Raw genomic sequence first — 11126 nt, forward strand, 5'->3', positions numbered from 1 at the left:
TGTGTTTTTCTTTCTTTTTTATTTTTTGTAGACACAGAGTCTCATTATGTGGTCCAGGCTGCTCTGGAACTCCTGGGCTCAAGCGACCCTCCTGCCTCAGCCTCCGAAAGCACTCGCATGACAAGCATGAGCCACTGTGCAGGACCCACAGCACTTAAATTCCAAAATCACCTTGAAACCCTGACCTTCCACCTGCCCTGGTGGCTTCCAGAGGTCAGTTCCTCTTCCCGTGCCGAAGGTTTCTTGTCTTTCGCGGCCCAGGTAAGGTCACTCCAGGTGCTCCCTCTGCTTCTGAAGGCCTTTGACTGAGAAGCCACTCTGGGTCCTATTAGGACCCCAAGGCGGCTCCATTCGTACTCGCACATCTCCCGGCCGGTTTAAGTCACGCTGGCCAGGCTATTTCCACTTCACTCTCCTAATTTCTCCAATCCCATCCTCTGCTGCATCACCTTTTCTTTCTCTGAGAACCCAACCCTGCAGGAGGAACGCTGATGCTGGGGTCCTTTAACTAGAACGCTAACGCCAGAGCACTTCCCCGGGCGCTGGGGGGCGGGCTGTCGGGCGGGGCCTGGCGCTGCCACCGGGGTGTCCCGCGGGGGCGGGGGCGCTGGGCCTAGGGAGGCTGCGCTGCTGGCTCGGGGAGCGCGCGGCGTACTGATGTCAGGGCCAGGGCGCATGGAGACGACGGGCCGGGCATCACGTAGGCGCTCGCGGCGGGCGGGGCGGCGCTGACAGCGCCCCAACATGCAGCACCCGTGCCGCCCCGCGCGCTCAAGGGCGAAGGGAAGGTCACCGGGACCGAGGGCGGGGGCCCATTCCCGCTCCATCCTTGTGCAGTGCGCGGTCCCGAAACGGGAGGAAATCCGCCATCCGCGCCTTTCCACGCATCTGCGGCAGGAGGAACCGGGAAAATAAAAATCAAAACCCAGCTCCGGGCGCGTCGCGTCTCCAGCCCGCGCTATCACTAAGGCTCCCAGGTGGCGTTCGCCTGGGAAGCGCCGATCTACCCGCCAGGGGCTGCGCGGCCTGGGGCGCTCCACCGTCCGGGCACCGGCGCCCTCACGTGCACCCGGGGCCTGGGGCGCGCAGTCTCCACCACCTCCGGCTCTTCAATGTTAAATGTCCTCCTGGCGCGCCCGCGTCGTGGACCCAGACTCGGGTCCCTCCTGGAGAGCCGCTTCCACATTGCAGGGCAGGGGAAACCCAGAGCCCGCGCCGCGGCGCCGCTGACGTCCCGGAGTCCCCGCTTCCTGGTCCTTCTCGTCCGCGGAGGTCTGCGGGGAGGGCCTGGGACCCATTTTAGTTTTCGGTTTTCTCACGAGCCGAAAGGCAACAGCACATGCGAGCGCAGGAAACCCATTTTTAAAATCTCCCAGCGGAAACGCGAGGGGCTGCCGGACCGCCTCGGAGACGCCAGGCGGGAACCCAGAGCACTCCCTCCGCGTCCCGCATTGCAGCAGCCAGGACCCCGCCCACGCCGCGCGGGGCACGAGGCGACAGGAGGCGCGCGGGGACCTGGCCGTTTCTTCCTCGACATGCTGGGGGGCGGCGTGGGGCAGAGTTGAAGGGCGGGGGGCCACTTAGGAAGTGATCGCGCTGTACCCACGCTTCGGAGGGGAAGCCCGGCCGGGTCCTACAGCTCAGAGGCAGAACGACTCCCGAGGGTCCTCCAGGCGACCCCCTCTGTCAGGCTCAATTTAAAACATAAACCGGAGGGCGTGGAAAGCTCACTATCTTCCGGATGGAGGTTCCTATCGCCATGTCCCTTCCTCCTCCGCCCCACCCGGCAAGGACCCGGGGGCTGTCTTGCTGGCTCACGCCGCCCCGCAGGTACCCCTGCCGCTGCCGGGCACGGGCTTCTCCCCAGTTCTCCCCATCGCTTCCCCGCTCTTCTCCCTGGTTCTTCCCATCGCTCCTCCACCTTTCCCCGCGTCCTCCCATCGCTTCCCCCCTCTTCTGCCCCATCCCCCAAATCCCCTTCGCCTTGTTCTCCTCGGCTCCGTCCGCCCCTCCCTCGCCGCCGGGAGGGGGGTGCGCACCTTGAGCATCCTCGCCTCTGGTCAGCACGCCGACTGCCTTGCCGGCCCCGGAGAGGTGCTCCAGGAACTTCCGCAAGGAGCCCTTAGGGGCCTGGGAGTCGTCAGTGTCCATGGCGAGGAGGTCGAGGGGAGCCGCTAGTCCCGGTGCGCAGTAGGCAATGTGGACCCTGCCCGCGCGCGCGGGAGTCGGAACTGCTGCCCCGCCCCGCCCCAGGGCCAATGGGCGGTGACGGGCGGGGCCCGAGCGCACGGGAGGGGCTGCGGGAGCGGGGGCGTGGCTAGGTGCAGGGAAAGGGGCAGGTGCGGGCGGGGTGCGGGAGTGGGCAGGAGCACCTACGCCGGGGTCGTCGTAGGTGGGGGCCGTGCTAGCGGTGAGGTGGGCCGCAGACGTGGGGATAGCGCCACAGGTAGGCGGGGTCCCTGCGGGTGGGGCCGCGTCTCTGGTGCTCGAGACTCGCGGGTGGGCTGGAAGGCTCTGGTTGGGGACTTCAGGGATACCCGGAGTGCCACAGGTGGGGGCAGGGGCAGCGTCCGGGGGAGGGGAGACCACAGGGGGGCGGGGGTCACATCGTTTGGGGGGCGCGCCAGGGTGGGGCGGGATAGAACGCGGGGAGCATCTCCCGGGCCGGGTGAGGGAGACCTTGAGTGGGCGCGAACGTCTGGGCGGGGGGAAGCCCTGCACTTGCGGGGAGCGCCGATGGCGGGGCGGGGTGGAATTGGGGCGTGGAGACCCCACCTGGATGCGGAAGTTCGCAGCAGGCCCGGCCGCTCCGGCGGTTGTTGGCGCAGAGCCCCGCTGCGCGCACAGCTTCTAGTTGCCGGCAGGATTCCTCCTGGGGCTGCGCTGGGAGCCTCCGGGCGTGGCTTCCTCGACCTTCGCCCCCAGGTATTCTCTGTAGTCTGAGGTCGGGAAGGACGAACGGAGAGTAGATCCTCCAGGTGGTGGGAAAAACTGAGCGCGGCGGGCTTAGCTATGACGAAGCTGCGATTTCCCGGGCCCACGGGGGCTGTGGCGTCCACTCGGTTCCTGCTAATCCCACTGTATTATAAGGTGGGGAGAGTCAGCTTGCATAGTGAAACCAAAGAGAGCTGCGAGATGGAGAGTGAGAGTGAGAAACCAAGAGAGTGAGACACACACACACACACACACACACACACACACAAACACACAGAGAGAGAGAGGGAAAGAGAGGGAGAGTGAGAGAGACAGAGAGAGAGACAGAAAAAGTCAGAGAAGCAGAGACACAGAGAGACATAGAAAGATAGAGAAAGATGAGGGGAAGAGAGAAACAGAGACACACAGAGTCTTAAAAAGAGACACAGAGAGACAGAGCAACCAGGAGAGAGACACAGAGAGGGAGAAACAGAGACAATTTAAACCAAAAGAGAAAAACAGACCAGAAAAGAAAAACAACTAGTAGAGCTCGGAACTGCGAAGGTGGCATCATTCCGTTAGTCTCGGGTTTTGCTTCCTGGGTTTGTGACATGGTCAGAGTCCTTGTCTTTGATTTCCTAACACAAGTTGTTAAAGTTGGAAGTGAGTGTGAAATTGAGTTAGTCTAGCTTTATTCTTTCACGGATGAGAAGTGAATTATCTTCAGCAAGGTGGGTGCAGGCGTGGTCCCCGGGGGTCACTGTGGTGAACAGGCTGCCCTTGTGGGCAGCCAAGTTCGTCATCACTGGGACAGAGCCCAGGACACTTCCCCGGCTGGCCAGCCTTTTCCTAGAACCCCACACATTGCAAAGGATGGAGTCCAGATCTATACCATAAAGAAACGAGGGTGGTTACAGAAAGCACCACGATCTCAGCTGAGTGGCTCTGAGCACCCCAACGTTGGGGCACCTCAGTACAGGTTGGGGCAGCTCAGGCTGTGCCCAGCAGGGAGGCCGGCCCGATCAATCTGCGGTCTCCACCCTGAGAGTGTGGGCTCCTTCCCCCAGCGCGGGTTAAAGCATCGTGTGTCCACCTGTGCAGTGACTGGTCCCAGTGGCCCTGGAGGGCTGAAACCCTGGGTCCCGCCACTGGTCCAGGGCATCCGTTTCCCCTTCCTGCAGTTCCTGTGTCTGTGTGTCCAGGGGGCTCCGATCCCTGTCTTAGGACCATGGCTGAGGGGACAAGTTCACCCGCTTTGGAGCTGGCCCGGATCTTGGTTCTGTGGATCCTCGCTGTGTGGCTCTGGAACAGTTCTGTCCTCAGGAGATGGATCCTCACAGCCGCCTCTTGGGGCCATGAGGAGAATTAATAGGACGACCCCCGGGTAGCTGCTCAAAGCCCTGTGTGGGGCCAGCCCTGTGTCTCCACCAGTTCCTTTGCTCTGTGCTCCCCCCCACTGTCACATCGCCAGCCTTTATTTCCTTTTCCTTGGACCCAGACAGCGAATGCTCCGCTGGTCTTGGCAGCCCCTTCTCTAGTCTGTCCTCAAATCACTTCCTGACGGACAGCCCTGACTAGCCATCAACGTGACCAAAACCCCACAAAATAGAACCCAACTTTCCTATTAAGCTGTACAGAGCTGTCCCAGCCCCACTTCCCACAGGCTGGCCTCATTCGCCATGGGATCCATGGTTCTCACCTGGGGCTGGGGGTGCCCCTGGCATCTGGTGGGGAGTGTCAGGGATGTCCCTCCAGGCCCAGTACAGTCCCCCAGCTGGTGGCCGGCAGACAGCAGCACCCAACCTGATGTCCCTGTGGCTTCTGGTTCCCCGAGGCTGGCTGTGCTTTGCTGCCTCTACATGCTCTCAGATGGGTGCCCTCTCTCCACCTTCACTGGTTAGCAGTGTTCCATCCATTAGAGCTCAAAGCACTGCCTCCCGGCAATGCAGCCCCTTCTCCTGGCCTGCCGTCTGCCTGTGCCCCGCGGTCTGTACCGTGTCCTCACGGACCGATCAGAGCGAGGCTCCCAGGGATGGAGAGGTTCCTGCTTGTGTCTGCTTGTGTCTCTGTCCCGTCTTCTCTGGACCTGGCACCGTGGCCTTTGCCGACAGAGGTCTTGGGTTGATTGTCAGTGAAGCAGACAATCTATATGGCTCTAAATGGCTGTGAACATGCTTGATTGGGTTATTTTAAAATAATTGTATATGTAAACATTTGAGTGTGACACAGGTGGATTTTTGGGCTAATGGTCTTGTTCTTCAGGGAGTAACCACAGGCCCATCCACAAGGACCATTTCCAGCTAATTTATGGAACGCTGTTCTACCTGGTTAATTTTCAACGTTATCTCAGCCTGAGAGGTAGGTCAGCATGTGACGAAGTTCACTGGTTTGAATCCTAATCTGCTCCTTAGGAGCTGCACCTTCCATGCCTTCGTTTCTTCCTTGGTTAGGTAGGGAAGGTATGAGCTACCTCAGAGTTGTGAGTGAGGCCTGCATCGAGTGACCGCATTAAAGTGACAAGGACTGCACCCGGAGTGTTGATATTTAAAGACCTTTAAACATCGCGATGCCGCATTTTGGTACCCAGGTAAAACAGCAAAGTTATTTCAGATGCAGACACAGACCCTCGGTGAGGTGGGGGACTGATGGCAGGAGGTGGACCACCGACCCTGTAACGAGGGCGTGGTCTGTTCGAGGCTGAACGAAGTGCACATCATTGCATGTACCACGGAGGTCCCTCTCGTGAAGTCCTGGAAGGGTCCATGTGGCTGAGCCGTGTGGTCTGTCCATGACGTCCGGCAGGAGCAGAGCTTTCGGGTGCAGCCTTGCTCTTGTGCGCACAGCCCTCAACGGTCTCAAAAGTCTGAGGCTTAAAGCAGGCTTGGGGTTTCCTTACACCTCCTGGACATCTAATTTGCCTGGCAAACATGTTTTTCTTGGGTGTAAAGGTGAAGGAGTGGGTGATTCTGGTGAAAGTGTACTAATTACTGCACTTCTGGGTCAGTGGCGCTTGGTTGAAGACACTATCTGCCCTGGATGGACATCTCTGGGGTGGTGAGAACCGGTGGCTGGATGTCGCGGGGTTGCCAAGAAGATGCCAATTTTTTCCTTTTTCCTCAGTAACAACACCCTACTTTGTTTAGGGAAGCAGTGCACCCAGCTGAAAATCCAATTCTCTTGCACGGCAGAGCGGCTGGTGACACAGGTCCAGATGCTGGGATGCTGATGGGGGGTCCTGGAGTGGGAGGTGTCAGGAGACTTTCCGGACCCACAGCAGCCCTGGGCTCTTGTCCGGCCTTCTTGCCCGAGGCATGACCCCTGGAGGGAAAGCAGCTTCGGGGGCCCGAGGGCCAGAAGGCAGAGTCCTGGTGTGTGGGGCAGGCCTGGGCCAGGCTCCTCGGAGGATGTCACAGAGCTGCTGCCCATGAGGGGACCACCCACCTCTGAGCCCCATGCAGATTTTCCTCTGTAGCCGAGCGAAATCCTGGTACGGTGAATGAGGCAGTCAGAGGCACCTTTTGTGGAAGGAGGACAAAGCTGGAGAGAAAGAGGTTTTCCTAAAGGCACAAGGCGCTGATTCTGCGTTAGGGATAATTCCTAGGAGTGTGGTTGCTGGTGGGTGGAAAACTGTAGCCAGAGAATAAGTGGGAGTGGCACTTGCTGGTATTTAACTGATTCGTTCACGAATGGTCCGAACAGTTCCAGAGAAAAGAACATTTCGGACACAGAAGTTTTCACCCTGCCTGACAATCAGCCTGACCGTGGGCTGTTCCATCCTTCCTGGGCGACACTGAGAGGGTCTCAGGCCCTTCCGACCCTGTGCTGGCATTTCCCCAGGGTGTGTGCCCCATCCCGAATAGGCTGGAATGCCTCTGGGTGCAGCTGAGCCTCTTGAAAAGGGAAGAGACATGTGATGTGCTCTGGCTGAACAGGAAAATGAGGGAGGACAGGGAGAGGGGCCTGGAGGTGAGGAGGATGGTGAGCAACACTGGGGACAGAGGACGTAGGGTAACACCAGGGACAGGGGGATGGAGGGTAACGCCGGGGACAGGGGCATGGAGGGTAACGCCGGAGACAGGGGATGGAGGGTAACACCACTTCTCCAGGTGCCTTTGGGGGATGCTGCCGCCTCTCGCACCCCAGAGTGAAGTCAACAGGATTCTGTCCCGAGGAGCCCCAGAGCCTGGCAGCTGGGATTGTCGCAGTATGAACCACTGTTCACTAGCTCTGCACCCTGGGACAGGCTCCCTGGTGTTTCCACCCTGGTTTCCCATCTGGACAGTGGGACCCTGAGTGTCCCCGTCACAGCTGCGCCCAGAGCCCTGGACTCCAGCGTGTCGTCGGCACTCATTAGCGTTTCTCTTGTTGTGGTCCGTGGATGAAGTGGCTCTCTCTTTGTGTGTTCACAGCCCTCCTGCTCACTTTACCTTCTGGGAACACTTTTTACATAGCTTCGTATGTGGGGAGGACTCGAGTGATTAATCGAATGTTTCATCAGGTGCAGTTCTTCTGTTTCCCAGTTTTGACACAACATTTGGTGAAATTTCCAGGGACTCCTGTGGTCAGCCTCGCGGTTTCACTCTGTCACTTTCTAATGCAGTATTCTTTGGGAGTCTTTTCAATTAAGCGCCATCATTTAAAAATAAGTTTTATAATATGCAGTTTCAGGTTAATTATTTACCTTTGGGTCTCAGGCAGTAGCTACCTACCTGTGAGTAGTCACAAAGTTTCACGCAGTTTTCTCTAGGCGTCCCTGGCTCGTAGCTCAGCAGGTCCCTTCAGATGAGTCAGCCAGCTGTGTACCTGCATGTTCAGGATACTTGTCAGGGGCCTTCCTCAGAGAAAGACCGACGCTTACCTCATCCTTGGGACTTTGGAGCCCACCCTGGAGAGACTCCAGCCACGTCCTAAGGGGCCGTCCGGGTCCCACAGGCTGGTGGGAGTGACTTCTGAGACACTCCAGACCACACTTTGTGTTCCTACACCCCACAAAGCCACTTAAAGTGCCGTGTTCTGGTGCTGTGTGCCTCACCAGTGTGCCACACAAGCCTGCACCGGGATCTGAGCGGGCGCTGCCTTCCTCAGGCTATGCTTAAGTTTTGGGGCAACTGGAGCACTCGTGGCTGTGATTCTTGCCACTGTCTGGGCTTCCCTAGAGGGTCTCACCCGCAGCCTGAGGACCACATCGGCAGCCACCGAGGAGCCGCCAGGTGCGGCCTTGGTCCCACTCAGTCCTTTTCGACTTTGGTGAGAGAGGAGACAGCAAAACTTCAGCTGGGAGCCCCAGGCCTTCTCTGCTTGGGGCCCTGGGACTGACATAGCACAGATCCTGCCATCCACGTGCTGGGGGCCCCGCTGTGCGGCTCCCTCCTCTGGTTAGGGGCTGCACCCTTGGGCTGGGCACCTCCTGGTTCTCACACTCAGGGGCCCAGGGAGGGTGGTGGATGAAGAGAGAAGGAGAAGGGTGGCAGTTTGAGCCCAATTGTGTTGGCTTCGTCTTCCGCCTCTTGTCCCTAAGTACATTGGCAAAGTTTTCCAGGTGAAAACTCAGAAGGGATTTTTAATGACTGGAATCTGTGAATTCCATGGAAGCCAAGTCTGTCCACCTCTTTCACCCACCTCATTTCTCCCCGTTGGGGCTGATTTTGGCAGCGTTCATAGGGGCAGGGACGGAAGGGGTGGGGGCCAGCCATCGGCCCTGTGTCCCTCCTCTCCTCCCCTCAGAGCCACAGCATTTCGGTGTCATCCCCTTCCCTGCACGCGTCCTCATGAAAACCAAGTGTGGCTGGAGGGAGATGCCTGCGCCCACTCCCGTGACCTTCCCGGCCAGCCTGGCTGCAGCGGCCTCTCGGCAGGCATCTGTCTGGTGCTGCCTCCGTGCCCCTCCCATCACCTGACGCTCGTGTTCCTGAATCTTCACACGTGTGCTCTGTGCAGCCACCTCACAGGCTCCCTGGGAACGGAGACAGTGTCTCACGCCGGTCAGAATGCTCTTCTCTGTCCACTGAATAGTCCAACACAGAATCATTCCTCTGTGATTATTTATGCTTTGTTATGTAGAACTGGAATAAAGAAAAAGTGAATTTAGACATTACAGCCATCAGGTTGAAGCTTAGTAATTGCATTAGGGAATTAAATGGAAGCATTTGAGCTTCTCGAGTTCTAATTCCACATCTTCATATCCCCATCACCCCATACCCAGTGTCTAACAGAGCTCTTGGTCTAGGAGTTTCTTGATAAATGCTTATTGAATTGAACTGGACTGAGCTTAACATTCCCACCCAGAGTTAGAAGCCAGTCCCTGAACAAATTGCATTTAGAATATGAGTTTGACGTTACTGTGGTAAGGGTTATCCTACACGTCATAATTCCTAGTCAATATCGGGTATTTAGTCAAATAGTCTCAAGTATAGAGAAGCATAGGCCTATCTGGCAAAAGGGCAAGGCACGGTGCTTTAGGTCCAGGTCCCCAATATCAACTATGAAAATAAAACATCAACTCCAATGACAGCCCTGTCTTCAGCTGGTCACTGTTTACACTGACAATTATAAACAGCTTGAACTTGCTGTCCTGAGAGGCAACACACCCTCCATTCTCTCTGCAGTGTAGCTGCCTTGGTGGATGGAACATGCCGCTCCTCCTTCCCTCTCCCTATCCCTCCCTCCCCCCTCCTCTCTCCCTCCCTCTCCCCTCCTCTCTCCCTCCCTCTCCCCTCCTCTCTCCCTCCTTCCCCCCTCCTTCTTCCTATCTTCTCTCACCTTTATCTCCCCACCTTCTCTCCTGGACAAGGGGCAGAAGAGAGGAGACCTCCGGAATCTTCTGCTTCATCCAAGCAGCTTGAGAGCAGCATCAACAGCTGCAATTTGGCTGCCGCAACAGGTGCCTCAGGGCAGCCTTTCTAATGGGAATCCTGGAATCATGTCTTTCCTTAATGTGTCCTAAAGGCTGGAGGACATGAAGTGAAACAATGCTCCATGCTCAGTCCTGTGATTTTGTGTAATTATTGGACTTACTTTGAAATTAAACTAAATGATACCCAAGGTGGAGCATGAAAAAAAAGAAAAAACAGGCTATGGTGTTTGAAAAGCAAACAAAACCATTTGGTTTGTTGTTTTGTTCTTAGACCTTCACAGGCTCCTAGGTCACACGTTTCAGTTTCTTAGCAAGTGACATTCTCTGCAGAAGCTGTGTCAGTCTCTTGTTTGATGATGTCAGCCACAGCAGAAAGAAGCACTCCGTAGGCCCCGTGCTCAGCACCTTGGCGTGAGCTCCTGCCATCTTCTGTTCATGCTCATCACAGCTCTGTGAAGTAGGCATCCTCCTGATCCCTGTGGGAGGATGGAGGATGGAGGCGGAAGGGTGAGTGATGGCAGGATCACATGAGGGGTCTCTCCCGAAGTAGGGAGGGGAACCGGCCCAGGACCTAACTGCCCATCGCATCCTTCTTCCTCCTCCTCTGCCTCTCTGTGACTGTTTGACTCAGGCTGCAGGGACAGACATAAGTATGTGCAGAGCCTGTGTGCACCCCTGGGAATTTGTGCTCATATTGGCAGGGAGGGATGTGAGGTTGTACAGAGCGTGTGTGCATACCTTGGCGGTGTATGCTGGCGTTGGCAGGGACAGATGTGAGCGCGTATGGAATGTGTGTGCACACCTTGGGGATGTGTGCTGGCATTGGCAGGGACAGATGTGTACAGAGCGTGTGTGCACACCTCGGGGTGTGTGCTGTTGTTGGCATGAACAGACGTGAGCGTGTACAGAGCGTGTGTGCACACCTGGGGGTGTGTGCTGGTGTTGATAGGGACAGATGTGTACAGAACGTGTGTGCACACCTGGGGGTGTGTGCTTATGTTGTTTTGTAACCGGCAAATACGTGGCCCCTTGCGTCGGGCGGCCCTGCGCCCATGCTGAGTCCATCAGTGGCCCTCGGGTTGGGGTCTCCATCTGCCCAGACAGCACTCGAGTGGCTTGAGGTTTCAGATTCTTCCTCTACGGATACTTGGGCCTCCTCAGGACCAAACATCAGAACCAGCCAACTGCAAACTACAAGAACGTTCAAATGCATCTTCAGTAGGAAAAACAAAAGCAATTGGAAAAATTTTCCAACGTGACCCCGTGGTTAAGCCGTTAGATACTCCAGCCAACAGATTGAGTCACTTTAAAATTCACACCAATTAAAATGGTTGTGAGAGTTGCAGACCTTTACCGCTAA

At 57.1% G+C, this 11126-nt stretch overlaps 1 protein-coding gene across 1 annotated transcript; it reads right to left on the bottom strand.

Annotated features, from left to right (window-relative positions):
- On the bottom strand, positions 1 to 8606 carry LOC140711315 (uncharacterized). Its single transcript, XM_073014294.1, has 7 exons — positions 8533 to 8606; positions 8080 to 8155; positions 6355 to 6428; positions 2776 to 2939; positions 2040 to 2525; positions 1008 to 1287; positions 1 to 888 (listed from the first exon to the last, which is right to left on the bottom strand). The coding sequence occupies exons 1-7, from the start codon at positions 8604 to 8606 to the stop codon at positions 408 to 410; spliced, it is 1635 nt and encodes a 544-aa protein (XP_072870395.1). The 3' UTR covers positions 1 to 407.
- Positions 8607 to 11126: the final 2520 nt, after the last annotated feature.

Source organism: Chlorocebus sabaeus, unplaced genomic scaffold (assembly GCF_047675955.1).
Source record: "Chlorocebus sabaeus isolate Y175 unplaced genomic scaffold, mChlSab1.0.hap1 unalloc_scaffold_605, whole genome shotgun sequence".
In the NCBI taxonomy this organism is placed as follows: domain Eukaryota; kingdom Metazoa; phylum Chordata; class Mammalia; order Primates; family Cercopithecidae; genus Chlorocebus; species Chlorocebus sabaeus.

Coding starts and splice junctions, on each gene's coding strand:
- LOC140711315 (XM_073014294.1), bottom strand. CDS start 8,606: ATGGCTGGCCCCCACCCCTTCCGTCCCTGCCCCTATGAACGCTGCCAA. Junction 8,156..8,532: donor CCCCAACGGGGAGAAATGAG/GTGGGTGAAAGA, acceptor CTCTCACCAAAG/TCGAAAAGGACTGAGTGGGA. Junction 889..1,007: donor GGCCGCGCAGCCCCTGGCGG/GTAGATCGGCGC, acceptor CTCCTGCCGCAG/ATGCGTGGAAAGGCGCGGAT.